General features: G+C 49.8%; 2 protein-coding genes across 3 annotated transcripts; one reads left to right on the forward strand and one right to left on the reverse strand.

Annotated features, from left to right (window-relative positions):
• On the reverse strand, positions 1 to 15,342 carry CIAPIN1 (cytokine induced apoptosis inhibitor 1). 2 transcript variants are annotated; one of them, XM_044382409.3, is made up of 10 exons: positions 15,237 to 15,286; positions 13,355 to 13,548; positions 10,627 to 10,809; positions 9,812 to 9,964; positions 8,439 to 8,515; positions 6,832 to 7,000; positions 5,380 to 5,453; positions 4,464 to 4,579; positions 1,476 to 1,557; positions 1 to 961 (listed from the first exon to the last, which is right to left on the reverse strand). In XM_044382409.3, the coding sequence occupies exons 2-10, from the start codon at positions 13,389 to 13,391 to the stop codon at positions 851 to 853; spliced, it is 1,002 nt and encodes a 333-aa protein (XP_044238344.1). In that variant the 5' UTR covers positions 13,392 to 13,548; positions 15,237 to 15,286; the 3' UTR covers positions 1 to 850. The 2 variants fall into 2 exon arrangements, with proteins under 2 accessions (XP_044238344.1, XP_026350625.1); XM_026494840.4 differs by lacking the exon at positions 13,355 to 13,548 and having other exon boundaries at positions 15,237 to 15,342.
• COQ9 (coenzyme Q9) lies at positions 15,296 to 27,879 on the forward strand. Its single transcript, XM_026494842.3, has 9 exons — positions 15,296 to 15,480; positions 18,071 to 18,239; positions 19,346 to 19,481; positions 22,886 to 23,028; positions 23,311 to 23,395; positions 24,892 to 24,996; positions 26,347 to 26,502; positions 26,816 to 26,869; positions 27,187 to 27,879. The coding sequence occupies exons 1-9, from the start codon at positions 15,402 to 15,404 to the stop codon at positions 27,220 to 27,222; spliced, it is 963 nt and encodes a 320-aa protein (XP_026350627.1). The 5' UTR covers positions 15,296 to 15,401; the 3' UTR covers positions 27,223 to 27,879.
• The last annotated feature ends 59 nt before the right edge of the window (positions 27,880 to 27,938 follow it).

Consider the following 27,938-nt stretch of genomic DNA (forward strand, 5'->3'; position numbering starts at 1 on the left):
TCCCCTGGTCAGAGAGATTTATTGTTGGTTCAGATTTCTGTCCTGCTTTCCTTTAAATTCTTATCAACCTGGCCTCTTCTCAGGTAGGTGGAGAGAGGCGCTGATCCTTAGGTGTAGGACTGGCCCCACTGGTGTGACACCAGGTCTCTTCAACAAAGAAAGTTTTGTGGTCCAAGCCGCACTCAGATGGCTGCGTCGGACGTCACACACACAAACCTGCCGCTCTCCACAGTGGGTACGCTGAAGGTCACAACTTTAATAACTGGATGAACAGGAACCACGAGACAGGTATAATACAGCAGAACAGGGGTGCGGTGGGACGGAAGGGACAGAGGGACACGAAGTATGATCACGGCAACCAATGGGTGATTCCTTTGATGCCCTTAGGAGGCCGTGAGACACGCGACTCACGTTACCAACCGCTGCCGTGTTGAGGAGACTGCCGCCTCTGGAAGACAGCTCGTGGCACTAGTGCTGAGCTGGAAGTGGGGTGGGGGCCCTCTCTGTCACAGAACGCTAGTACTCCAGGGTGTCTGGGCTCCGAGTGACGGGTCAGCACTGTGATGCTGGCAGAGCGGCCTCTTCAGGACGTGCTCCCTCACACGAGGTGGAGAAACAGGTCCCCCCACTGGGGAGGAACCAGGGCCCGTGACACTTAGGTCTTTGGATAGCAGCACCGCACACCACTGCACCCCAGAGCCCGCTGCACTGCGTGGCCCGAGCACACTCCCTGCAAATGGATTTCAAGCAGAGAGCGAGCAAGTGCAGAGGAGGGGCGAGGAGCCGCAGTGGTGGGATGGGAGGGGTGGAGGTGGCCGGAGGAGCAGATGTGCGCCGCGGCGGGTCCCTCCTAGGCATCACTGAGGTTGCTGGGGCTCAGGAGCACCTGCTCCCCAGGTTTGAAGGCTGGCATCCCGAGGTAGGGGCAGCTGGCACAGCGGAAAGCGTCGCCCAGGTAGCACTGTCGAGAGAAGAGCCGATCACACAGGGAAGCTGGGTGTCCGTGCGTCCCAGATACACGGGCAAGAGAGGGACCCCTCGGTTCGTAACATGGCCACGGTGGCCTGATGGAAATGGTTGGGTGCATATGTGGGTCCAACCGAAACCCAAATACGAAGAGGTTTTAAGAGCTCTGGTTTTATGAAAAACAGTGGTCTCAAGAAGTCCCTTAGGAGGCCGTGTTTCTATATTCTCAGCCATTCAAATCATAGCGAGCTCAGCCAAATGTCTGAATGGCATCAGGCCACTACGTGGAAGGACAGGGCCAAAAATAAAGGACAGGAGCCCCCCCCCCCCCCCAGGCACAAGCACACTAACCCCCTCTCAGGGGATGACCTCTCTCCTACATACACATTCTCACATATTTGCCCATTATTAAAAAATTTGGGCAGTAACCGGAGCTAGTGTCTGTTGGGCTCAGGATGAGGCCCAGTCCCACCGGGGGTTTTGTATTGAGTAATGATCCAGATATTTACATTTCCACAGGCTGACTTGGGCTGGGAGCTCGCCTGATCCCTTGACTTCTCTTTTTCCAGTTCTTCTGCGAGGCCACAGGTGCTGGGGGAAAATCAAGAGCTTGTGAGTGAGATGTGCCATCACCCAGGCGCTCCAAGTCCTTGGCAGAGTGCAAACGTGCTCTGAAACTGCTCCCTTTATACCAGGACGGCTTAACTCAAACACCCGCGGGGCCAGGCTGACAAGGTAAGCGCGCGAGGCTGTTAGGGAGACAGAGTGGTGGGCAACGGGAGACCCGGGGGGAGATGCCCTGTCTACACAGGCTGGCCACTCCTCGGCTTCAGCTGGGTAATGCTGTGGGGACAAGCAGACCCCACGTTAACCGTTTTCCGAAGCTAAGGACAGAAAAAATTTCGATTTTTACTTGAAATCTGATTTGTGAATGCTGGCAACCTTCATACTTAAAAAAACACTCGTGATTCAGCAAGCCCACACACCACCGGTTAACTTTTCACCACCCTTTCCGTCCATAAAATGAATGCAAAAATACCAACACTGAGGTTTCCAGGTTACGAGGACAGACTGAATGCAGGCGTCTACTTTACTTTCTCTCGAGGTCCCACCGAAACTTCAGGAAAGACCTAACCCGCAAAGACAGGGACTGTGGGAAGGGAGACAGCGGCAATTCAGCGCTGGAAACCGCAGCAGAGGGAGGGGAAGAGGTGACTCCGACTGAGGGGAGCCAAAGTCCGAGCAGGCGGTGAGGTAGCCACCGCCGAGCAGGCTGACTCTCCACCCACATCACACCCCAAAACCTCCAGAAGGAAGAGGTGGCACTGGAAAAACCCTTCTCTGAAAAATCTAACCACCCCAAAGGGAAAAAAGACCCAAAGATGCTGACTTTGCAGTGTCCCCCACAGGCCCATTCAGGCTCCCCTCACTAAGCATGGTCAACGAATCCCAGCGCTAAGCTCAGGGCTCCCAGCTTTCTGTCCTCCCCTCTTAATCATAGAGACGATGGAGCTTCCTGGGAGGTAGAAGTCCTCCTAAAAGAAAAAAGCAAGTTAGGGGCACCTGGGTGGCTCAGTCAGTGTCTGCCTTCAGCTCCTGGGGTCCTGGGATTGAGCCCCTCGGTGGGCTCCCTGCTCAGTGGGGAGTCTGCTTCTCCCTCTTCCTCTGCCCCTCCCCCTTCATGCTCTTGCGCTCTCTCGCTTGCTCACTCTTCCTATCAATAAAATCTTTAAAAAAAAAAAAAAGAAAGAAAACAGCAAGTTGGAAGAAACAGAGACTATGCAGGGAGGAAGAAAGCCACAAAGAACTATCACGAACCTCAAGGGAAAAGAGAAGAGATCACACCCGCAAAATAAAAAGAGGGTGCCAACCAAAAAAAAAAAAAAATCATGGAAATTAAAAACACGACAGTAGAAATAAAGTAACTCACAGAAATTTTGGAGGATAAACCTCCAGAAATTTCCCAGAAAGTAGAGCATAAAGAAATAAAGAAAATGATAGGGCCAATTAAAGAGGCCCAACGTCTGAGAACAGGCCACAGACAGAAAAAGCAAAGAGAGAAGACAAAACTCACATACAAAATTCAAGAATATTTCCCACGACTACGGGTATGACTTCTAGACTGAAAAGTGGCATCGAGTGGCTAGTGAAAAAGATACGAACAGACCTGTATTCAAGACATATTATAAAATGATACCAGGGATAAAGAAGATTCTACAAACTTCCAAAATGGGACAAGAGGTCTTACAGAAAGGATCAAGAAACAGAATGGCCTCAGATACCTTCATCACAATCACTGGAAAAAAGACAGAAATGTCTTCAAAATCATGTAAGAAAATTATTTCCAACCTAGATTTCTATACCCAAATGACCAATCATTTATGAGAATAGAAAAAAGACCATTTAGCCATACAAAGTCTGAAAACAAACCTAAAACACAAAACCTGCCTCTCAAGTCACCTTTCTAAAGCAGCTACTGGAGAATGGACTCCACCAAAGTGCGAGAGAAAACCAAGAAAGCAGCTGGGGCTACAAGAGCCAGAAGAGCTAATGTAAGTCAGGAGGGGGGCCCTGAGTGGAACAGTGGGGGGGGGGGACCCCCAGATCTCAGCTCTGCCGTGGACAGAGTCACATGAGCGCACTGGAGCAGGGGCCCGGGAGACAGATGGGCTTACAGCTGCCACTGTCACAAATCAAGCCACCGTCATACCATTCCTTGTCCCTGAGCACAGGCAGACCAGCCCAGACCCTGTCCCTGGCTTATCTTGACCACGTGCTGCTAACACTCAGCTTTCCTGTCCCTCCCCGCCCTGCTGATCTGCTGAGGACACGGCTGCTCTGCAGACCTCCCGGGGGGCTTATAGCAGAACAGCCCGAGCAGCTCACACCCTCTGACCACACTTCTGCTGGCCACCCAGTTACCGCGTCACACTACAGCCCTGCCTGGTGTTCCCTCTGCGCATGCCCTGGGTGTCCCAGAGCTCTCCCACGACTCTCCCCGCTGACTTCCCGGAAGGGAATCTGGGAGATCCTCAAAGAGCTCAGCCCAGAAGGCCCTGCTGACCTTAACTTTCACTGGGAGGCTTCACGGATGCAGGGTACTGACCTTTCCTTGCCTCACCAGCTTTGGGCCTCCTACTCCGTTCTTCACAACTCAAGAATTTATCATTTGGAGCTTCAAACTAAGTGGTAAACCATCAAATAAGCCAAAAAGGATTAACACGAACTTGGGAGGATGGTAACCTTCGTGGGGAAAGGGAGCAAGATGCTGCCAAGGAAGCATGGAGAGGTGACGTCTGAGATACTAGTCATGTTTCTGATTCTTAACCTGGGTCATCAGTACACAGCTGTTCATTTCTATTAGTCTTTAAAGCATACCTGATGAATATACATTTCACAATAAAATAAATAGTTCAATAATAGTCAAGTACTATGATTCCTTGAGACTCAGAAGCCATTAGAAGCAGCCCACAGACTCTGCTTATGCTAACACTTACCAGTTCTTGCAGGCTTTCCTCTTTTTCCCTTCTCCACATGAAGGAGCCCGCAGGGAAGCTGGATCCGGCTTCTTAAAATCTTCTGGATCCAGCAGCTCGTCTGAGTCAATAAGATCCTAGAGAGCGTTCGAAGAAGTTAGTGACACGGTCACGGTCTCTGCTGCCAGAAGGCTGAGTAAAGGGCTGTGGTAGCGGGTTTCTACGGCCCAGGTAGAGAGGGTACCCACTGACCTACTCTGGGCTGATAATCACATTCAAGCCGACCACCACCGTGAACTATGTCCACACAAGATGCACTAGGTTGTGAGGGGCCTGGGAAGGAATTTACGACGTGTAGAGAATGTGAGAGAGTGTGTGGTGGGGGAGGGAGCAGGAAGAACAAAAAGAGAGGTGTTGTATCTATTAATCCGCATATATGAAGAGCTGTCATGTGAAAAAGGGAATAAAATATTTTCTGTATAATTCCAGAGAGAAAGGCAAATAACGATATGTACATTTGTGTAATTCTTGGATAAACATGTGGACAGTTCATCTGTAGATTTTATGAGGACATGAACCCTAACCTGTTTTGCTATCACTGTAACTTCAGCAATTGCAGAAACGAAGAGCTGTGTAACAGACAGTATTGATCAAAGATGGACAAGTACTGCTTTTAAGACAGTGTGCAATGACTTGCCCACACCAAGGAGCCAGTAACATATTTTAGCTGACAAACTCTTTTCAGGCTCACACATGCCCACCAGAATCTTTAACATATCACAGGAAGTGAGAACGAGAAAATCTGTGGGGAAAAGCAATGCCAAAAAAATGTTAAAATGCCACCGATGCAGAGTTTCCTTCTAAATCAAAACTGCCAGCCCCAGGCAGAGCCGCGACGCCGCACAGGAAGGAGTCCACGGACCGCAGGCCGACTCACCACGCTCTCGTCCTCCATGTCGTTGGCGGACAGGGTCCAGAGCTTGGCCGCGGCAGGGTCCACGGCAGGCTTCACTGCGTCCGAGCAATAAAAGAAAAAGAGCTCGGTCAAAGCAGTGGAAACAAACCACAGGCCTGTGTGCGTGCTTTCTCCCGAGGCTCTGTGGGGAGCACACGGATGGGCAGTCAGGACGCTTGGGTCCGCGGCCCTGCTCCACCGCTGGGAGGAGGCATGGCCTGGGGCCCGTCGCTTCGCAGACAGACGCCAGGATCTCGAAGCCCCTGCTCTGCGGCAGATCCTGAGCTAAGTGGCTCATATGCGCTGTGTGATTAAGTCCTGCTAAGCCCCTTTTAAGGTGATAGGTGCCGTCCGAACTTCACAGATGAGGAAACGGGCTCCGACGCTTAGCCACAGCGACAGAGCCACACACGGGAGTCTGTCCGCCGTGCTCGACCTCCCCCACACTGCTCTGTCCTCATCTTAGTTTCCGTCCCTAGAAGCGGGGGCCGGTCGTCCTCCCTAGACCTACTGCGGGAGAGCGCAAGACTAAGTGGGAAAGTGGGCCACAGCTTCTGCCTCATGTGAACCTGTCACGGACAAGAAAACCGGCCCGGAGCCAGGGACAGCGGGTGACGCAAACCAGAGGCCGACGCGACCCTCACCCCTCCCGACCCTGTCTGTGCAGGGAAGGCCCTGAGAGCTGAGCCCAGAGTCAGCATGGGCGGGCCCTCGGACGGGCCTTGGGGCCCAGCGCATCCTTGAAGGTCACCGTTGCCCGTGGAGGCTCAGACCGTCCCCCGGGCAAACTGCTCCTCCGAGCCCTTCCTGCCCATTCCGGAAGCATGAACCCAAAGGCTGGGATTCCAGCGGATTTCTTCAAGAGTGCAGCCGGCCAGCCAAGGCAGAGCAGTGTGAATGCACCTGCACATTCTGCCGGTTTCTCTCAATCCAGGCGTCAGGAAACAGTGATGAGGGGCAGGGGTGGCAAAGGGCAGGTGCAACTTTCTGAGAAGATATATTTTTACAAGTAGCTTAAGCTCCTCAAAGTAAGAAAAGCTGACTTTACTGGCACAGAAAGGACATCAGGGCAGAGGGGCAGGCCACTCTTACCAACCACGACCACCACTGGGAGATCTCCTGAGGACGAATGTCGTTAATTCTGGGGCATGGAAAGCTAAACCATGTGGCTCAGGCCTCTAGAGTCTGGGGGCTTCAGTGTCTTCCGGTGCAGGAGGGGCTGAGCGAGGTTAACAGCTATGCGTTATTTCACATTTGGATCTGAATATGCCCGGGACAACAGAACTTAAACATTCTTCCATTTGGAAATGACAGAAATGAAGGAAGGACTAATCCTCTGGAGACATCACCGCCTCTATCTAGGTCTCTGGTTCAATGTCAAAGATGTCCTTCTAGGCCCACCTGGACAGAATGATGTCCCCGGGCCAGTCTTACCTGGAGGAGAAGTCTTCTTGGCAAGAGAAAGCTTCAGCTGACTAGAGGAACCCACTTCAAAGTTGGGTTTTTTGCCTGTGACGTACAGAGAGAGCAAGCTGTCGCTTTGGTAATCCAGGTGTTCGTGGACAGACTGAATCTCTTCGGGGCTCAAGGACTCCCGCTGCAGCTACAATTCAAGACATCAAAAGCACACACTCTTTACACAAAATGATGTGGTACTATGTCCACCTACACAGGCAAAAAATACTTGTTTCTGTGTTATTAAGCATCTAACAGCAGGGGATGACAGATGTCACCTCGTGCCTCACGGTCAGTTTCTCGGTGATCTGTACCCTAGAGTATCCTTTGGTCTATGTGCTTACTTTGAGCCAAGCCTCTGGAAAGTTTTAAAATGTTTACCAAATCGCTGTCTCTGAGGTGCCGGGCACCGTGCAGTCATTCCGCGGGTTGAAGTGATGACGAATGCCCAGCGGAGTCAGACGCGAACAGCACTAAGCCTACAGCAGGGAAGCACGCCCGCGATAAACAGCGGAATGAGGGCGAGAAAACCAGAGGGAGGGAAAGATTTTCTCGAGAAGAAGTAGCAGACGCTAAAGGTAGAAAAAAAATGGGGGAGTGCGACCTCTGTGTCCAACAACTACCGAATGGTTAAATAAACCGCAGCCCCCATAGCTCTCAATGTAGTTACGTCGTTAAGAAGAGCGAGGGGCGATGCGCTGAGGGGGATGACGTGGAAGATACTGAAAGGTGGGAGAAAATGCTACTGACTGAACAACGGATACATACGACCTCATTTACCTTAAAAAAGTATCTGTCAGTCTCTCTCCCTGTCTCTCTCTCTCTCACATACACACACCGGTAAATACAGAAAAGGGTCTGAGCAGCCACACACAAAAAATGTGCTGGTGGTTTCCTCTGGGGGAGGGAAGTGTGAGGAAGGCCTGGAATGTCACTTTCTAATTCTATGTTCTTCAGTATTAATTGAATTTGTATGAGCATTCTCTTAGATTAAAAAATGGAAAACCCTACACGAAAATGAAAAATAAGAAAGAGTGGGCATAAAGAAACTGAGGCCCTAGGTCATGCTGCAGATCAGTGGTATAACATTTATCATGGCGTCGCGCTTACCTCTCACACACGGAAGTTTCAACATCAAAGAAGGAGGCAGAAATAGAAACACCTCTGTTTAATCTAAATATTTTTACTGAATTGTCAGAAATGGGATCGTCTCTCCCAAGCCACTCCAGCCTCCACCAAGTATCTGAGAACGATTCAGCTGCCCACGTTTTACCTGGGCCTAAGATCTGTGTCAGTAAGGGACCTGTGTGGCTCTCTCCCTGCCACCGCGGGCAGCACCACTACCCCAGTACCAAGACCACAACGTACCCCAACCCCCTGGGCCCCAGCGGAGTCTCTTCAAAGGAGAGTTGTTCCAGAGGTTCTGTCCTTTGAGGCACCCCGTATCCTACACACAAAGCTCTTCCCGGTGCACCTCACCTTCAGGGCGCTCCTCCCCCGATTCTCTCTAGATGGACGGACAGAGATCCTGGGTGTCGTCACCCGAGCTTTCAATTCCCAGCAAAGAAGGTGGCCGACCAACATACCTCTTTCACTTCCACGAGACCAGAAAGAGTCAGGGCCGAGCACAGCTTAGAGGTCGTCCTCACTCTGCTGTTGTTAACTGCCAAGAGGAAAACCCCAATTAGTGGCTTTATGGGTCAAAGCAGGAAAAATCATAAAGGCTCCATCCTGTTTGGGTCAGGCAGCCATAAAACAGTAATGGTGATGGTATTTTAATTTGACAGATCCCTTCGGTTGTTGAAAGTGCTCTCACCTATGCCCTTAAGCGTCATGTAATAATTCCATTGTTACTGTTCCGTATCACTCCGGGCTCCTTGGAAGGACCTTCCCGGGGTTGTCGGACACTGAGTGAGAAGGAAGGTGAGGCACTAACTGTAAAGCACACGAGTGTTGTCTCTGCACTGTTTGGACAGAGAGATGCTAGGTGCGGCCGCCCACGGCCCACGCTCCCAACGCAGAACGCTGGTGTCCGCGGTCCACATGACCCCCTTTACGCATTTCAAAATACTTTCATTTTCTGACTGTATTTACAGATCAAGTCATCACATATGGATGGAAAAGGTTACAAGTTCAGAATGGCCTGGCTCTTTGGCAGCTTCACCATCGAGCAAAAAAGAGGTTTTCATTTCCTGGATCCCACCCTCAGTTTCACATGATTCAGTAATTACGACTCATCACTCTCAGACTTCCAGACGTCTAACTTTTTATTTTGAAGTCACTATAGATGCACAGGAAGTTTACAAAAGAAGGACCCTTCGCCCCCTTCTCCCCATGGGAACACCTTGCACAAGTGCGGCACGCTAGGAAGACCAGGGAACGGTCACCGAGGGTCCACAGGGCTACCGAGACCTCACCGGTTTCACAGGCACTTGTGTGTGTGTGCACGGCTGCGTGTGAGCATTCCCACAGTCATGAGGAGCCCTCCTGTGACCGCTTTCCAGCCTCGCGCACCTCCCGCCTTCCCCTCCGAACAATCATCAGTGTGGCCCCCCTAGAACTCCGTTATTCCCAGAATGTTATATGCACAGCATCACGCAGCATGCATGCCTTTGGGACTGGCTGTTTTCTCCTCGGCATGATCCAAGTTGTTGCACCAATGAGTGGCTCGTTCCGTTTCCTTGTGACGGTTTTCCGCGGTACAGATGTAACACAGTTGAACCATCCGGCCCGTTAAAGGACCCAGCCAGGTTCCGCTAGGCAGTTTCCTTCTATTTTACTACCTACCGGGTGGGTCAAAGATCACATTCCCTCAGATGCGTTGCTTCAGATTTTTACGATCATTTACCACCAAGGAGGAGGACCTCCGAATGGCAGCTCCTGCTCCGAGAGATGCAGCGAACACACCTGAAGATTCGAGGCTGTTAAATTCCAATCTTCCAAACGAAGATTTCCTTACCTACAGCTGTCTCTACTGGCTCCCTCAGAAAAAGACATCCGCCAGGCCGCAGGATCCGAGCCATCTCAGCCAAAATCTCAGCGCTGTGCAGAGCCGTACTGCCAGGAACTACACCCGACAGAATGACGTCAAAGCTAGATTCTTTGTGGGCAGCTGAAAAGGAGGCAGATTCTGGTCAGCAATCACCCAGGCCCCAGAAGCAATCTGCCCAGCCCTTCCCAAGACCCCGGAGAGGCTCTGGGGCTGGCCTGGAAAGAAGGAAGAGCTACCCGTCCAGGAAATGCTATTACACCACCGTACTAGCAAGACGGGCAATGAAGCTGCTGCTGTCCCTCGGTCTTCTTCATTCCATATCCTTTTACACGTTCAGGAAAAGAAGTATAAAAGAACGCTGGCTGAAGAGTACGCTTTTTAAAAAAATGTGGACTATCAGGGCGCCTGGGTGGCTCAGTCGGTTAAGCGGCTGCCTTCGGCTTGGGTCATGATCTCAGGGTCCTGGGATCGAGCCCCGCATCGGGCTCCCTGCTCCATGGGGAGTCTGCTTCTCCCTCAGCCGCTCCCCCTGCTTGTCCTCACTCTTTCTTTCAAATAAATAAAGTCTTTAAAAAAATGTGGACTATCTAATAAGAAATAACATACTTATATAAATCGACTACACTCTTAGGTCCACTGTGTCTCAACTGAAAGACAACAGGGTGTCTGCCCACTGCCGTCGTGCGCCACCCAGAACAAAAACTCAGATATCAAGGAACCATGTTCCTTGCACTCCCATCAACCCCCGCAGCCCTGTAAAGACAACGTGGGTAGGTACTTACATTGCAACAGCTGGTTGATGTTTTCCACAGACACTTGGCCCTCATCACCAGTTAATGTTTGAAGCTTATCCACCAGATCTTTCAGAGCCTCCAAGGGGGATGACTTATCCCAGACCACAGCCACAGACTGGCCAGCTGAGATCCCAAAATCTGCCATTCCTGCCTTGCTGATGGACCTAAAACCTACAGGCCAGAGAAGAGCCAGGACTGAGCAGAGACATGAGGTACCAGCAAACACGATTAGAATCACCACCTAATTCCGACCCCCCCACCACGGCATGCTGACCACATTAGGACATCTTCCTGTGGACACTAGAGGGACTGAAATAATGATCCCATTATTATCTCAAGGATCCGTAACCCCCACGTTCTCAAACGAGGCAGGCTGCTTCCTTGAAGAGAGTCCTGACTTGGCAATCAAGTAAGGAGGCTGAAGGAGAAAGATTATTTCTGCTTTGATTGGGACAACTCAGCTTGAACAGAATATAAAACACACAGGACATTAACTAGGCAAAAGTATGACTCAGCAAAGAAGACAAATAAATTGGCAGACATGATGCAACCATGAGCTTAATGTTTTTTTAAGAAAGAGACAACATATTTAAACTTGGTGAATTGGATAGTGATATTTTCCCTCTCAGCAAAATATGGAAATTCAATCCCATTGAATCTGCAATGATCAATAGTATTACCCAGGCTGTTCGAAGCACCTTACATACATTATCCCAACTGAACCTCAGCACAACCTTAAACTCGGTATTATTCCCATTTTACAGACAGAAAACCGAAGCCATTGGCTTTGCCAGGTCACACAACTAGTAAATGTGGGATAAAGCAAGACCTAGAATTTGAGTCCGAATCCATGTGACTGTAAAGCTCAGGCTTTTAACCTACGGAGATCCCTCGCCCACCGCCACCACCATGGGTCAACTTTCTCTTCCACTTGATACAGAGAGGGGTATAGAATGTGCTCACGATGCAATCAGGTCAGGCGATAGCATTCTGCTTAGCTCCTCCTTTCTTTCTTCAGCATTAATGTCATTAAGTTCCCGACTCACAATAGCTCTAATAAATGGCACAAAGGCAGGAGCCATGGTAGGTCAAGCAGGGGTCAGTGTTGTGCTGAACACGTCCATCTTTGGCAGGAGTTGCTAACCCTGGCACGAGGATGCCACCAGATACTCTGGGGCTGAATTTAAGCCATGTCTGTTACCCCCTTCCTTCTTCAAAAATATTCACTTCAGATGACTGGCTTCTCTGCCTACAGAAGATGGCCAAGTTAGCTAGTCATCCTTAAATACTATCGTACTTTGATTTTGTCACTCAATTGCTAAAGAAGTTTCCTTTCTAGAGAGAAACCAAAACTCATTTTTCTGGAAACAGGTCCTCCATGATCTGGCTCCGTCTATATTTCCCACCTCTCCAAAGTGAATCCGTCCTTGTTCTATGAAAAACCTCCGCCTTTTTTGCTTCAATCATACCTTTTATCTATTTGCTTCCATGTAGGATGCCCACTCTTTTATTATCCTGACCTGACTTCAAGCCCCAGTGAAAGGATACCAAGTGTTATCATATAAGCAGGTCTCCTTAGTCACTGGATTATTTTTAAATCCTGAAAAAGCACACAATCAAGAACTGAAACTTTTAAGCTTTTAACTCTCACATGACGTTGCAGGAGAACTCCCACAAATCTTTAAGGTAAGCAACTTGGGATCGATGTCCCATTTAAGAACCAGCCAGGGAAGACAGGAATATGGATTGCTGGGCATTAAGTTATAAGAAATAAAGGACTGGTTTCTAGAATATTGGTACAGGTTCTCCCCTGGGACAACAGAAAGGGACAAGCTCCCTGCCCACCACCACCAACTACAACCTCGCACTGGACTCACAGAAAAACCATCATTAAAGAAAGAAGGAGCAAAAGGTTACTTGTTAGCCAGAGAAAAACAAAATGCCAGGTGTCTAGACCTTTCTGGCAACTTGCTGGAGGCCGTCTTATCGAGCACACATTTTGAATACAGATGAAACGGGGGTACCGTCTACCACTGGATCCTCTACTTAGGAACTCCATGACCACGGGTCAGTGATTAGCCTCTCTCTTTTCTTATCAATAAAGTAGGAATAATCATCTCATGTTTTGCCAGGCTGCTGTAAAAATGAGATAAAAATATGCAAAAGCACTCAGCAGGGCCTGGCACACAGTGCTCAACGAAATAATGTTCTGAGGGAACTCCGAGTTCTTGGATGGCCAGTTTATTTGCCTTTGCTTCAAAGAGTCCCTATAAAACCTATTCTTTCTCCTAAGCCATGCCTGCTGAGGACTCCCTAGGGAGAGATGTGAAGCTTCTTTTTCACTGTTAGAATTACAGTGTAAGAGCTGCACTTGATGACATCAGAGACACCACTCCCGTGGGACTGTGTCAGTACATTACAAGAATGTAAAATGCCTTGTGTCCCACATCCCCCCAAACTAATCTTCTACGGCGAGAGGAAGCTCATAAAATGCACTTATTAAACATTAACCCTCAAAACACAGACAGCCACCACTCGCGGTCGGCATCTTCTGAATAAAACGGGAGACAGGGCTCTTCTAAGTATCTAAAAGCCAAAGGATGCTACTGTTCACCATCGGAGTTCTGTGTTGTTGGCAGTCTGTCTTTTTAAAAAACAAAGGAAAAAGACGTCTGGCGCCTGAGGGACAGAGTTAGAAGTGTGACTCAGAGCCTACTTTCACATATAAAAAGAGGAGAAGTTGAAGAAGTCATTGTCACTTCTGGGTCTTGTTTGTTAGCCACCTCTCCGGAGCTCACTGCTGCAGCCACGCGCCCAAGGGAAAGCAGAGGTCTGCACGTATCTTCTGGAGAGGCATTTGTTTATTTCTCAAGTACCCAATAAACATCAAATCGTAGGCAGTTGGCTCCTCTTCACGATGAAGGGGGCCAAAAGAAAAAAAAAATAAGATTGAAATTTGCGTATCAGTTCAAACCAAGGATCAAATCTTTTTGAGTCAGGTACATAAAAAGAATTCTGAGAATACTGAACGTTATCAGAAAAGAAAATTTTAACTGACTCGAGCACACATAGAAAAAAAGGTGATAATCAACAAGGAAACAAAAAACTCAAAGAAAAAGAAATGGAAGACTGTCTCCAGGCAATTAGGTGTGTGTGTCAAGAATTGAGGGTTTCAGGAAGGATACCCCAGAGCTAGAATTTCCACAGGAAAGGCTCATTTGAAGATGGGCGGATAGAACTCAAAAAACAAAACCTCATGGGCAGATCAATAGTGTTTTAATGAAATCCAGAGATGTGGATCTGGAATTTTAACATTTGGGGAGTAGGTTTGGCTTAGGAGGGCTTCCCCCACACCAAGGAAGAAGAGGGCAAGATGTTTTGAAAAGACTACAGTTGATAAGGGTTGTGCAAAACAGATACAAAGACAAGGGTCTAACTGCAAACACAAAATTTACGGAATGACATGCTTAGCTCCTGACATCAGTTCTCCCTAATCCCAAAATCATTTAGTTCTCCCTATTAATATGGAAGCCTTCCCTGATGACAGATACCACAGTGAGGCACTCTGCATTTACACTTCAGTTTAGTGCCTAGTCCGTGACCTCCCTGAGTCACTCAGAGATTAGCACTCAATGTCAGAATGAACAACACCGGCCTTTCTCAAACTTCAGATCCTACAAATCCTAGATGGTTCTTTTGATCTGGCAAGTTCGGGAAATTTTCAATTAAACTGTTAAGAAGAAAACAGGCCCCAAATGAAGTCACTTGTGCTAAGCCCACATTAGCACCAAACAGAAACTAATACCTAACCTAACTGCAGTTTCAACCTTCTCCAGGAACATAATCTTAAGAGATCAGTCTGGAATTTTCTGGTCAGCCTTAGTAAGGTAACTGCCTAACAGACCCCGTCTGTCCCCCAAAGGAAGGTGACCTTGCCTGAAATAATCCTTTTCTTCCCTTTATGACTTCCCCGTCTCACCCCCCTCTGCCTTTAAAAAACCCTTTTTTTACTGTAGCTCTTTGGCGCTCCTCTCTACTTAGGTGGGATGCTTCCCAATTCATGTAGTTCAGTAAAGCCAACTAGATCTTTAAAAGTTAGCCGGTTAAATGTTTGTTATTTAACAACACCAACTCCACACTTTGGAGGTTCTGGCAAGTCACTGGCTCAAAATTACAACCTGAGGGTTCAGGTACCCCCAGAGACCGAGACTTCAGCTCCCCTAGTGTTTGAGACAAGGGGCTGAGGCCCAAGGTCACAACGGCTGGGTGTTAGCAGAAGCAGATCTCAGACCCCGGTCGTGAAGGCTCTACCCACTCAGCGAGCCGTCTCCAGGGCTTCAGATCGATTCCGGCAGCGCGGGAGACGAGGCAGCCCGGGAAGGGCAAGAAGCCACAGCGCCAGGAGCCCGGGACACGCAGGGCCGACCAGTCCCCTACATCGGCTTCCCCCGGCAAAAGCCGGCCGTGCTCCCTAGGGAGGTGGTCATGGTTCGGTGCCCACCGAGGGACGGGGCTGGGAATAGGAAACAAGAGGCTCTAGGGACAAGGGTGGGACGGTTGGGCAGATCGGGCTCCTGGGCCGCATGCACAACGCTCACCTGCCTCCCGGGGCTCGCTCCCGGCTTCTCCGGTGCCGCCGGCTTCCCACCTCGCGCCTCTCGCGAGAAGAGGAGGCCGCGGGACCGCGGGCAGGGCGGAAGTGGCCTCGCGGAGCTCCTGGGGGTGCTCGTCGCGTCACAGTCGGCGGCGTGCCCGCTTCTAAGATGGCGGCGGCGGTGGCTTCGGTGTCCGGCGCGCTCGGCAGGGCGGGCTGGAGGCTCCTGCAGCTACGGTGCCTGCCCGGTGAGGGGGCGACCGAGCCGGGGAGCGGGGAGGAGGAGGGAGGGGGCAAGAAGCCGACTGGGCTGGGTGCGGGGCGGAAGAGGCCGTCGTGGCGTTCCGCGAGCAAGGTGACGTGAAGGGCATTGGCGCGGAGCCGCCGTCGTCCTGGACTCTGAGGGGCCGCCTGGCTGATTTCTGCCTCCATTCTCGAAATGTGATGGGCAAAGAGTAGCGGAGCAGGGCCTGTCACTCCCATTTAATGGAGCCCCAGAGAGAGCTGTGGGTGCCCAAGGTCACACAGCTGGGCAGTTGCAGACTGGTAGACCCGGACCGAGCCTTTTAATAACTCTGTTGCCAAGGCCCTGGGCAGGGCCACTCTGGGGACGGAGTTGGAAACAGCCACAGAGAGCTCCTAAGACAGTTATTTCCTCACCACTTCAATAATTCTATGATTATTCCCACAACAGAGTCCGTGTCTTCGTTTGTACATCCGAGTTCTTAAACTATAGATGTCTACTTTAGAAGAGGTTACTTTATGTTGCTACTATAAATGGAAAACCAGTGTCACCATACGTAAATAGAATGAACACATTGATGCATTAACATAAATATATAATTAATGAAATAAATAATTTCCTGCATTTCATCAGAAATCTTCTTGCGAACCTCAGTGGTTCCACAGTCGTGCTTTGGGACCTCTCCTATCCTTTTCAAAGTTCTAAGAGTATTCCATTTTTTTGGTACGAATACTAAAATATTGGTATTTTTACACAAACTGTTCTGTGTTTAGGTTCATTGTTCCCTGAGTTAGTACAGAAAGAAAGAAAGAAAGAAAGAAAGAAAGAAAGAGAAAGAAAGAAAGAGAAAGAAAGAAAGAAAGACCTTTTGTTTTTATACAAAACTCCGAACTATATGCGTTTAGTTAAAGTAATGCCTATGACCCAGCAGAGCCACTCCTAGGTATGTACCCAAGAGAGATGAAAGCATATGTCCACCAAAAGGTTTGGAGAAGTACATTTATAGGAACTTTATTCATGATAGACAAGGCTGAAACAACCCCGGTGCTCATCAACAGAATAGTGTTTCTTAATGAAATACTACTCAGCAATAAGAAATAACAATCAATTTCTGCAAAACTACGAATCTGCCTAAAAAAAGAGTGTGCAAAAGAAGTTTTACACAAAAGATATACTGTATGATTCTATTTAGATGAAATTCTAGGACAGGCTAGGATGAAAATTTCACAACAGTGTTAGTGGGGAGTGACTGGGAAAGAGCATGAGGGAACTTTCTGGGGTGCTAATCTCTAGCTAGGGGTTCAGGTTGTGCAAGTGTATACCTTTGTTAAATCTCAGAATTGGCACAGATAAGATTTGTGCACTTAATTGTATATAACTGTCACCTCAATAAAAGAACAGTAAATAAATATTGGACTCTGGTTAATGGTATGCATGTCAGAATGTGTAGAGTGGAAGAATACTGGGAGTTGCTACAAATGCATCAAAAATAAGCTGGATTAAAAAAAATAAGCTAGAGGGGCGCCTGGGTGGCACAGCGGTTAAGTGTCTGCCTTCGGCTCAGGGTGTGGTCCCGGCGTTATGGGATCGAGCCCCACATCAGGCTCCTCCGCTATGAGCCTGCTTCTTCCTCTCCCACTCCCCCTGCTTGTGTTCCCTCTCTTGCTGGCTGTCTCTATCTCGGTCCAATAAATAAATAAAAATCTTTAAAAAAAAATAAGCTGGATTGATGCATGAAGAGCTGATAGATCTGTAAACCTAGGTGGATGTACAGGTGTTCATGTCGTAGTTCTTTCAACTTGTATGAATTTTTTTATGATAGGGGTACCTGGGTGGCTTAGTCGTTTGAGCATCTGACTCTTGATCTCAGCTCAGGTCTGTCTTTCTTTTCTTTTCTTTTTAATATTTTATTTATTTATTTGAGAGAGAGAGAGGGAGAACACAAAGGGAGAGTGAGAGAGAGAGAGAGAAGCAGACTCCCTGTTGAGCAGAGAGCAAAGTGGGACTCAATCCCAGGACCCTGGGATCATGACCTGAGCTGAAGGCGGATGCTTAACTGACTGAGCCACCCAGGCCTCTCAGCCCAGGTCTTGATCTCAGGGTCGTGAGTTCGAGCCATGCAGGACCCGTCTGAAGATAGCATATAAACGCTGGGAGTCAGTACTCAGACCTTCTAATTTCTAGTCCAGTGCTCTTGCTATGATATACATATATAACATTTTCAGATCACTTTCACATTTTGATTGGGCTTCACAACACTCCCATTGAGCAAACAGATTATTACTCTTAATTTGCATATTTAAAAATCATGCTCATTGGGGTGTAGTAGTTTGTCCATTAACACAGTTAACAAATGATAGCAGCTGGCCTAGGAGCCAGGTCTTCTGTTACCTGGCTCATGATTTTGCCACCACATCACATCACAAGGTTGCCAACTTACCCAAAATTTTTGTTTGGGACTCAGCAGGTGTATAAGTGGCTCTGGAGTAGACTCAGCCCTACTTTTCCTCTCCCCCATCCCTTGCACCATTCCGGGTTTCAAAGACTCTTCTCTGGTAAGTGTCCCAGACTGACCAGCCCAGTTTTTGTTTCAGTGTCCCGTTGCCAATCAGCTGTGGTGTCATGTGCCTTCCATGCTTCAGTCATGCAGCTAAAGTCTTCAGATGAGCAGAAGCAACGACCTCCCCCATCTTTTTCTCAGCAACGTTCTGAGACACACGAGGCAGAAGAACCTAGTCCAGAATCTTCTCGTTCACCCCCCAGGTATGCACCAGAACCCCCATTCATCTGTTTCTGGCCATTTTGCATGCTTGGGTATATCCGTCCTTCCTTTCCTTCCTCTCTCCTCTTTATCCCCTTTTTCACTTTCCATAATTTTCGAGGCTATCTATGAAAGGAATCTATGGGGTTTTTTTGAAAATTGTGCCTGTTAACTCTAAAATATCTAAACAGTACAAAGAAATTCAGAAAAATAAAGCAAAAATGACCAAAAATCACAAACCCAGAAATAACGGTAATGTTTTTGTGAGTATCCTTTTAGACATTTTTCTAAATACATCCCATGTATAAATCTGTATGTAATAAGTAGGTAATTACACTATACATGCCGTTCCAGAACCTGCTTTTTCCCTCAACAATACATTTTTAATGTTTTCTCAGTCTGTATGATTGTAGTGGTTGCATAATATTCCAGCAAATGGCAGTATTATAATTTATTTAACCTATTTTTTACCGATGAATATTTAGATTTCCTTCACTGGTGTAAAAATATAATACGATTCTCTCTCAGCGGTGGGAGTACTGAATCAAAGGATGTGCACATTTAGCATTTTGTTACATACATGGGGCCAAATTACCATCTAGGATGAAGATAAATTTACACTTCCATTACGTGTTTTTCTTCGTAATCCTGCCACTGAGAAGTTCCTCTAGCGCTGGAATTAGGGTGTTCCTGTCATTTTTCTGGTCTCCCAATTAAAGTACTTTTCATTTCAATTCAGCAGATATGTTTTTAGGATCTACTTTGCGCCAGGCCCTGGAGTTAGCATGTGGTACAAATACAGATAAACAGTGTGCTAAGAGCTTAAACAGAGAAATCCAGGGTGCCGTGGGAGCCTTCCCATGACATGGCCTCGCTCCCTGGATCCCTTCTCTCAGCCACTATATGAGAGGAGAAAGATGATAGCATTTTTGTCCTGTCGGCGTGGAAATAGCAGCACTGGCACAGAAGTAAATGTCTTCCCAGCTTGTGCTCAGAGGCGGCACCGAGCCTCCGGGTTCCGGTCAAGCACATCGCGCCTGTGGGGCCGCAGCGGCGAGACGAGGTGTGCTGGGCGCCGTGGCCATGTCTCTCTTGGTGTGGGGGTCAGGTACACAGATCAGGGCGGCGAGGAGGAGGAGGACCACGAGAGTGAGGAGCAGCTGCAGCACCGCATCCTGACGGCAGCCCTGGACTTCGTGCCTGCGCACGGGTGGACAGCAGAGGCGATCGCGGAAGGAGCCCAGGTGTGTGTGGGACGGGGTGCGCAGCCTGACCGGGACCAGCCGGAGCAGACGGCCTCACGGTTTCTTCCCGCCCGGCGGCGAGCCCCTCACTGCTACAGGATTTTGCGGGGGGAGGTGGTTTTTTCCCCAATAGGGTGAAATGGCTTTAATTTTTAGCTTGGAAAGATTATACCACGGAGTTGGTTCCTGCGAGCTGGGTTCTAGAGGCAGCCCGTTCGGCAAGCATTGCCAATGATCACAACAACCACATCTCATTGCCCCTAAAATGGCAGTGCTTGTAAGAAGCACCGTTATGTTGGGCATCACTAGAGAAGAAAAAATGCTACTTAGGACACATTTTCAACTGAATAATTCACACTGATTGTTTAAATTGAAAAAATAGGGGGGCATCTGGGTGGCTCAGTCGGTTAAGCACCCGACTGTTGGTTTCGGCTCAGGGCATGATCTCAGGGTCATGAGATTGAGCCCCAGGTTGGGCTCCCCGCTGAGCCAGGAGTGTGCTTGAGATTCTCTCCCTCTCCCTTTGTTCCCCCCAACCCCGCCTCCCCTTCAAATAAATAAATAAATCTTAAAAAAATAAAAAATAGGGGACAGCTGGCTGGCTCAGTTGGTAGAGCATGCGACTCTTGATCTTAGGGTTGTGAGTTTGAGCCCCATGTTGGGTGTCAAGATTACTTCCAAATAAAAATTTTTAAAAAAATGATAAAATAGGTGCATCTTAGAACTGATGAAATCTGGTGTTTGAAAACTCTCAAGAAGGCACCATTTAAGAGACCAACACACCTGATTTTTCTCAGTACACTCCTCCTGCACTGGGACAGATGGCTGCTTTAGGCTAAGCTGTAGGCTTGTGTTGAGGCTGTGGTGTAGAGAATTGTCAAGCAGAGCCAGACTGCCCTGCGAGAGCTCCATGAGAACAGAGAGCAAAGGAACTCCGGATTCACTTCTCCCAAGCTTGCAGGAAAGGTGGGATGGAAGGATGAGCATGTTTGAGCACCGGCCAGAAGAACACAGAAACAAGGGTGAGGTAAGGTACAAGAGAAAGTGGCAAAGTCAGAAGTGCAAAGTCCCTTGTTGGTGAGAACTAGGAGATCCAGAAAATGAGTGGCAGGACTGGTCTTAGGTGGATTAGGGGTGAGGTTGGAGAAGACAGCTGCAGGTTTAGTTTCTAGAATGTTCAGGGAGATCCCTGGAGTCAGCTTCTGTTCTCTGTGAAGTAGGAGCAGTTGTCTCATAAACCTGAACTTGGGAAAGGGTAGGAGGAGACAAGATTTGAGGGTGGCAGAGAATGTTCGGAAGAATCATTACAGGAAGTGGTGGAACAAGTAGAAGACAGAAATATAACAGGATTGTTTGGAAAAATCTTATACTGAATTACTCTATGGGTAACTGGTCTTTTTCACTCTGTATGTCTTCATTCGTGGCGGCTGCATAATACCCATTGTGTTTACTTGGCCTTGATTGATGAACATTTGGGTTGTTTCCAATTTTTTCATATTCTGAACCTATTTGTACAACACATTTAGGTGCATTTGGCGAAGTGGAGTTGCTGTTTCGGGGAGCGTATCCGCCAGGGGACAGAGACCACACCAGTTATTCAGATAGAATTTAATACAAAGAATGGTGAGCTAGGCGGAAAGTTGGTAACCGGGTCACTGGCAGCAGAAGAAGAACCCTCTAGGGTGTTATGGGGCCTGCAGCTGCAGGAAGTGGCTCCCGCCTCCAGGGCTAAGGGGACGGAGGGAAAAAGTGGAATTGTTACAACGAGAAGCTCGAAGGAGAGCCCCTGTGGAGGCGGAACTCCCGCTGCCTCTGCTGGCGCTGCTGTCTCTAAGCTCAGAGAGAGGGTCTGGGGCAGGGGAGGGCGGTGGCTGGCCGGAACCAGTCCTGCGGGGGCCGCCAGAGGGGCAGCCCGGCTCCGCCGCAGCCACCGGAGGAAGTACGGCGGCCGTGGTGAAGCATGTGGTGAAGCAGTGTGGCTGGGGAGATGCCCACAGGAGCCACTAGCAGACAGGGAAGACGACGGGAAGGGCCAAGTCCCTTCCTCCCTCCATGGAGCCGGGGGTGTGGCTGGTGGAGCTCCAGGCCCTGTGTCAGGAAGCTGAGGGCGGCCTTGGGGCTGAGATAGTAACTCTCTACATCCAGAGAGCATGTGTGTATATATGTATTTAAATATTTGTTTATTTAATCCCTCCACCCCCTTGAATCCACACCCCCAAGCTCAAGAGTGGCACGCTCTACCCCCTGAGCCAGCTGTGCCCAAGCGTGTGTATTTTTGAGGGTCTTGTCGCACACATGGTAGAAGCAGCATAGCCTGGTGGTGAAGAGCTCTGAGCCTCAGTTGCCTTGTCTGTAGAGTGGGGTGAGGATGACGCCCAGCAGCTGGAGCTGCTGCGAGGCCGCGGTGAGATGGTGTGTGTCGTGTGCTTGGCGGAGTGCCTGACACAGCACACGGGCCCCGTTAGTACTGATGCCGCTGTGCGTCTGGTGCGAAGCCTGCCAAATGGCCTTCTGGAAGGCCGTGTAAACACAGGCACTGTCTCCACTCGCAACACTGGGGATCAGAGTGAATCATTTTTTTTATTCTCTGCCCTCCGTCCCTGGTGCCGTCAGGGTTCTGTCTCTAGTCGATGCTCAATGACTGCTGTACAGCAAGACTAGCAGAGGGTCTTCATGGCTGTGTGAGCTCCTTGACTCATTAGAGAAAATGTCTTTTGGTTTTTGTTTTTTATAACAACTGAGAAGCCTAATTTCCAGGAAATTTAGGTTAGGTGAATTGGCGAGGAAGAGCTGAGTGCTCTTCCCAGCCCCTTTTTTTGTATTAGGGCTCTAGGTTGCAAGTGTCAGAACTCAATTTTGACTGGCTCAGGCAGGAAAGGGAGCGTTTGGGCTCATTTCATAACAGAAAAGTCTGGAAGCAGCTTGGGCATGGTGTGCTTAGATTGTGCTGCTGGAAATCGTCTCTGCATCCTGTCTGCTTTGCTTTCCTCTCTGTGAGCTTCATTGTCAGCACGGGCTTCCCAGGCAGGACTAAAAACGGTTCAGCAGCCCCGTGGGAAGAGAGCACTTCTTTCCCATCAGCACTAGCAGAAGCCCAGAGGTGGCCTCTCAGGTTCTGGACTGGGTCCTGGGCACGTCCCTGAGCCATGCCACTGGAGTCACCGTGAACTCCACTTATCCCAGCCTGGACCTCATGCTGTACAGTACACCGGGGGGCTTGATGGAGTATGGAGGGACTGCTGGTCAGCTTCACCCAAACCACAGGGACCAGGCGTGAAGAGTAGGGTTAGCCCATTAAGAATCAGTCTGCTGTTACTAGCAAAAGAGGCAGTAGTGAGGAACAGGCAGCGCAGGGCCACTACATCTGTCTACCGCTCTCCTGTTTTCCCTCTCTCCGTTTGTAGTCTCTGGGTCTGTCCAGTGCAGCAGCCAGCATGTTTGGCAATGACGGCAGTGAGCTGATACTGCATTTTGTGACCCAGTGCAATGCTCGGCTCGCTCATGTGCTGGAAGAGGAGCAGAAGCTGGTGCAGCTGGGCCAGGCCGAGTAAGTCCTGTGGCATTATTGCTCAGGGTGCCAGCTAAGGATCGGGGCTGGGGGGTTGGGGCTCAGGCCGCACCAACTGCCCCAGGAGGCCAATCTAAGCAGAGCCGAAAGAGAGGAGCATGGAGCAGCCCTGCTGCTTGGATGGGCCTCGAACACAGCTGCATCTGTGACAGGCCAGCAGCAGGAGCTGGTGGGACGCCCCTCCCTAGAACCGAGTAAGCGGTATAGCACTGAGACCATGCCTTTGACCCAAGACACACTGTTTTCTTTTCCCTCTTCCAGGAAGAAGAAGACAGACCAGTTCCTAAGGGACGCAGTGGAAACCAGACTGAGAATGCTGATCCCATACATTGAGCACTGGCCCCGGGTACAGAGTCCATATCTAGGCTGCAGGGCAACAACGTATTCATGGTCTTAGTTCTCAGCGCCTAGCCCTCAGAGGATCTTGCACATTCTGCAGAAATTAGCTTGTTAATCTGCACAGGCCCAGGGAGTCTCAGTGCGCTCGGTGGAGCTAGGGAGCGCAGCCTGGGGAGTGCCAGAGGGAGGACAGAGCCACCTGGGTTTCAGTTCCTAGAAAGGTGAGTGGCCCAGGGAACTAGGTCACATCTGTTTTGGGTCCCAGTGGCCGGAGTGTGCCACCAGCTCTTCAGTGAGGAGGAATCCGTCACTGAGACTAGAAAATGAAAGGTGTTTTTTGGCTATCGCCATTAACAGGCCTAAGGTGTTCTGGATGTCAGAGGAGTGGGATGTTTTTGCCAGCTGTCCATGTGGTGCTTGAGAATTGGGAGTATTCATTCCAAAGGCTTTTTATCCCCTTTTCGGAAGCTTCTTTTTTCTGGTTTCCAAGCATGTCACCGTGTGGGTCATTCTCTTAGTTAAGAAAATGGAGTCTAAGCGCATCAGGCATGAGAGGACATCGGAGATGGTCTCGTGACCCCATGCACCGGGATACCACTGAGCGTGTAGTGTCAGTCAGTCAGTGGACAGGCACTGGAACACCTGCGGTGCGTCTCACCCCAGGCTGCGTGTGCGGGGAGTACAGCGAGCAAAGTCCCGTCCCTGCCTGTGCCTGCCACACTTGCTCTTCAGACCTCTGGCCTTGACTCGGTCCATCTTGCAGTTAAAGCAGTGGAAGTGCGTGTATTGGGCCCCAGCTGCCTTCCAATTCAGCACGTTTTCTTCTGGGCTCCTTCAGTAAGAAACCTTTCCAGCCAATCCAGGGCGTCTGACCAGCTCCCACAGGCCACAGCCAGTGGATTTTTGAGTTTGTAAGGTGACAAGACCTTGTCCTCTCAGGGGTGTGTCTGTTAAGGAAGCAGCTCTGGGTGGTGCCACTGCTTGTGTGAGTTGAAGGATTTTTGGTTTCAGGTACCAGAAACCAACTTGAATTAAGCAAAACACCAGGGAGGAATTTATTATGAGGCTACGGTGGGGCATTGAGGGCAGGAATGCTGCTGGGCCCTGGGAATAGCCTGGGATTTGGACCGAGAAACCACCCCCGACCCTACTCCCATCTCTGCCTCTTCCTCTGTGTTACAGAACAGGGTGCCCTCTCCCATCCTTGCTCTCAGTACTGTTAGACCAGGCTAGACCCTCTGGCTGCCAGTCTTCCCAAGTCCACATGCTGGGGATGGAGAAGCTGAATGGGCCAGCTGAGGGTAGGATCTGCCCCTGGCTCCCATCAGCTGTAGCCAGCATTGTTAGCTGCCAGGAGCTCACACCAGCGAGGGGGCGATAGCGGGCATCAGCAGGAGAGCTGGGCAGGCCCTTCTACACACCACCGCGGAGGGCTGAGGTGCCGTCCGCCATGCGCTGTTGTTCCTGTGTGCGGTACCTATTTCTCCGTCCTTCTCTCCTCAGGCCCTCAGCGTCCTCATGCTCCCTCACAACATCCCATCCAGCCTCAGCCTGATCACCAGTATGGTGGATGACATGTGGCACTACGCTGGGGACCAGTCCACTGACGTGAGTGTTTTCTGCAAACACAGGGTACCGGGAAGAGCTTGGGTTAAGTGTTTCCTGGGGAAGTTTGTGAAAGTTCTTTGATCACAGATCCCTTCAGGGGGCCTGCAGTGCCATCCTTGTCTTGGGAAGGAGAGGCGAGGGGTGGGGAAGGTCCCTCAACAAGCCACAGTGGGAGCCAGGTCCTCACTCAAGGGCCAGCACTCTAGCACAAATAGGCAGTTGTTCCCTCTGACCTCTAGTGGTGACTGGGCTGCCATTTTATAGGCATTTCCCCCTGGTCTCCTAAGATTCAGATTCTGCAGTGGGCTTTCTCAGCGTGTGTCTTTTATGAGACTGATTTTTAAAAAGGGGGGGCGCCTGGGTGGCTCAGTTGGTTACGTGTCCGACTCTTGATTTCACCTTGGGTCTTGATCTCAGGGTCATGAGTTTGAGCTCCATGCTGGGCATGGAGCCTAATTCAAAAAAAAAAACAAAACAAAAAACCGCCATGGAGCCACCCGTTGCTTTGAAAAGGAACTCCCTCCCCCCAGCCCGCTTTGGCCTGCTTTGCTAAGAGATGAATAAGCCTTTAAACAGGCACCAGGAAAGAATCTGACTTATTAATGCTATCATTATTTCTGGTAGGAAATTAAAAAATAAAAAGTATACCTTCATAAAAGAAATTAATTTGTGATGGTGCTTTGTGGAATCCAGGCTGGGGAGGCAAAGAGATTCCCCTGCCCCAGTTCTAACAAAGGACTTTAATAAGCTTCCCCCGTGTGGGAGTACAACCACCAACAGAGTTGGTGAGAAAGTGAAATTAGAAAGCTGAGAAATTAAAGGAATAAAACACAAAGCAGCTGAGCTCGTGCTCCGACGAGCAGTTTGCTGGGCCAGCCCGAGTGGCTGAGGGACCGGAACCGGCAGCTGGTCCCAGGTGTTCTGATCTGTCCATGGTCCTGTCTCCACCCTCATGTGACTAATGAACACACCACAGCATGCTCGTATCTGGCTAACCATAGAGCCTCTCCAGAGTTTAGGTGGCCTAAGACTTAGTCTTTTCGCCAGCAGTTTCAAAATGGACTGGATGTGGCGAAATCATCTGGGATGCTTATCAGACATCCAGATTCCTTGCACTTTTTCAGACCCCCTGACTCTAAGCTCTAAGAGGTTGGGTCCAGGATCTTGCATTTTAATCTCCCAGGTAATTTTGATGCCCAGCCAAGTTTGAGAACAGTAATGTTATCCAGGGGGGACAAATGTATCTTTGGGGGAAAGAGATCAGGAGGGAGCCTATGTGTGCCTGTGGCTTTGGGTAGGAACCACCCCAGACTTCTCCCAGTCTACCTTCCTGCGTGGGTTTCTTTGCAGTTTAACTGGTATACACGCCGAGCTGTGCTGGCTGGCATCTACAACACGACAGAGCTGGTGATGATGCAGGACTCCTCCCCAGACTATGAGGACACTTGGCGCTTCCTGGAAAACCGGATTAATGATGCAATGAACATGGGCCACACTGCCAAGCAGGTAGTCGGGGCTTCCCCTTCGGGAAGCCACCTCATTAGGCACACCACCTTCCTCAGGCCATAGCTGGTCACCAGTCTGTTCTCTTGTTCCCCTTTGGCCTCAGAGGACAGTCCTGAGGACCTGCCCAGGGAGTCTGGCTGGCTTTTCCTCATACCAGCCCTTCCCTAAAAGCCACATGTGGCCCATTTGTGGTCGTGTCCATAGGCTCTTCCTCCAGTCCCTAGGGTCCTCATGAGGGGACCGATTGTCCTGCCTGTTTCACCTTTGAGCTTGTGTTGGGGGCTTAAGAGAACCTGACCCTGACTCCTTCTAGGTGAAGTCTACTGGAGAGGCACTGGTGCAGGGACTCATGGGTGCAGCAGTGACGGTGAGTACTGTCCCGCTCATACCTGCCCTCCTCCCGGTCCACTCCTGCCCTGTGATCCTTACAGCATATGTCAAGGATCCCAAAAGCTTTAAACTAGAAAGCTGCTAATAAGACTGACTGTGGTTCAGCCCCAGTCTCTGATCCCGAATTCCCTCTTTTTTTTGCTGCCATTAAAAAACATTGCTGACTTCCGGGCCCCTGGCATGTCAGATCTGTGGGTCTTAGCCATGCCTGCCACCTTGAAAATCCCAATCTTTCCCATTGGAGTCCTAGGGACAGGGCAAGGCCTCATCATTCCCTTTTCTTCCCTGTATCAGCTCAAGAACTTGACAGGTCTAAACCAGCGCCGGTGAGTGGGACTGGGTGTGAGCTAGAGTGCCCAGAAGAAAAGCTGCAGATACATTGAAAGGGCTTTGGAAAATATGAAGTGCCGTCCATGGAACAGGGTGTTAATGAGAAAACACTGAAGGACTCCTTAGTCACTATGACAGCCACCTGGAAACCACAGAGCACTCGATACAGCTGTAGCCTACAATCGGGCCACCTCTTCGGTTCCAAATACCAGGCCAGGCCTCCTGATGCCTTTCTGCATTGCAGCTGTGTGATTGAAAAATGAAGCTCTCATCCAAGCCTTCGAGCCACAGAAACCCAGCACGTCCCTGTCATGGTCTCACGGATGCCTTGATCATGTCTTAACCTTCCTAGAGTGTTCTCTGGGGCTCCCAAATCAGTCAGGGTGTGGAGCCATGACAAGGTGGCCGTCCACCCCCAGCACGGCCCGGACTTGTGCGCACAGGTGTTCCTCGCACCCCTCCCCTCTCTGGCATCCTGAGATGCTGCACCTGGGATCCCCTCAGAAAGCTGCCTCACCTAAGACCGGTGTCCCTGGACAGCGGTGCTCAGCCTGTCCAGAGGCGGGAACTCAGGCCTGTTGTCGCATTACACCAGCACGCGTGGCAGGGTTATTAGTGAACTTTAGAGTAAAAATAGTAATAAATATGTTTGAAGCAGTTGCGTGTTGGCAGTTAGTTTCTATCTGGGCTATAGCAGGTATCCAGGACCCCAGAGG

This window comes from Ursus arctos, unplaced genomic scaffold, assembly GCF_023065955.2.
Source record: "Ursus arctos isolate Adak ecotype North America unplaced genomic scaffold, UrsArc2.0 scaffold_19, whole genome shotgun sequence".
NCBI classification, from domain to species: domain Eukaryota; kingdom Metazoa; phylum Chordata; class Mammalia; order Carnivora; family Ursidae; genus Ursus; species Ursus arctos.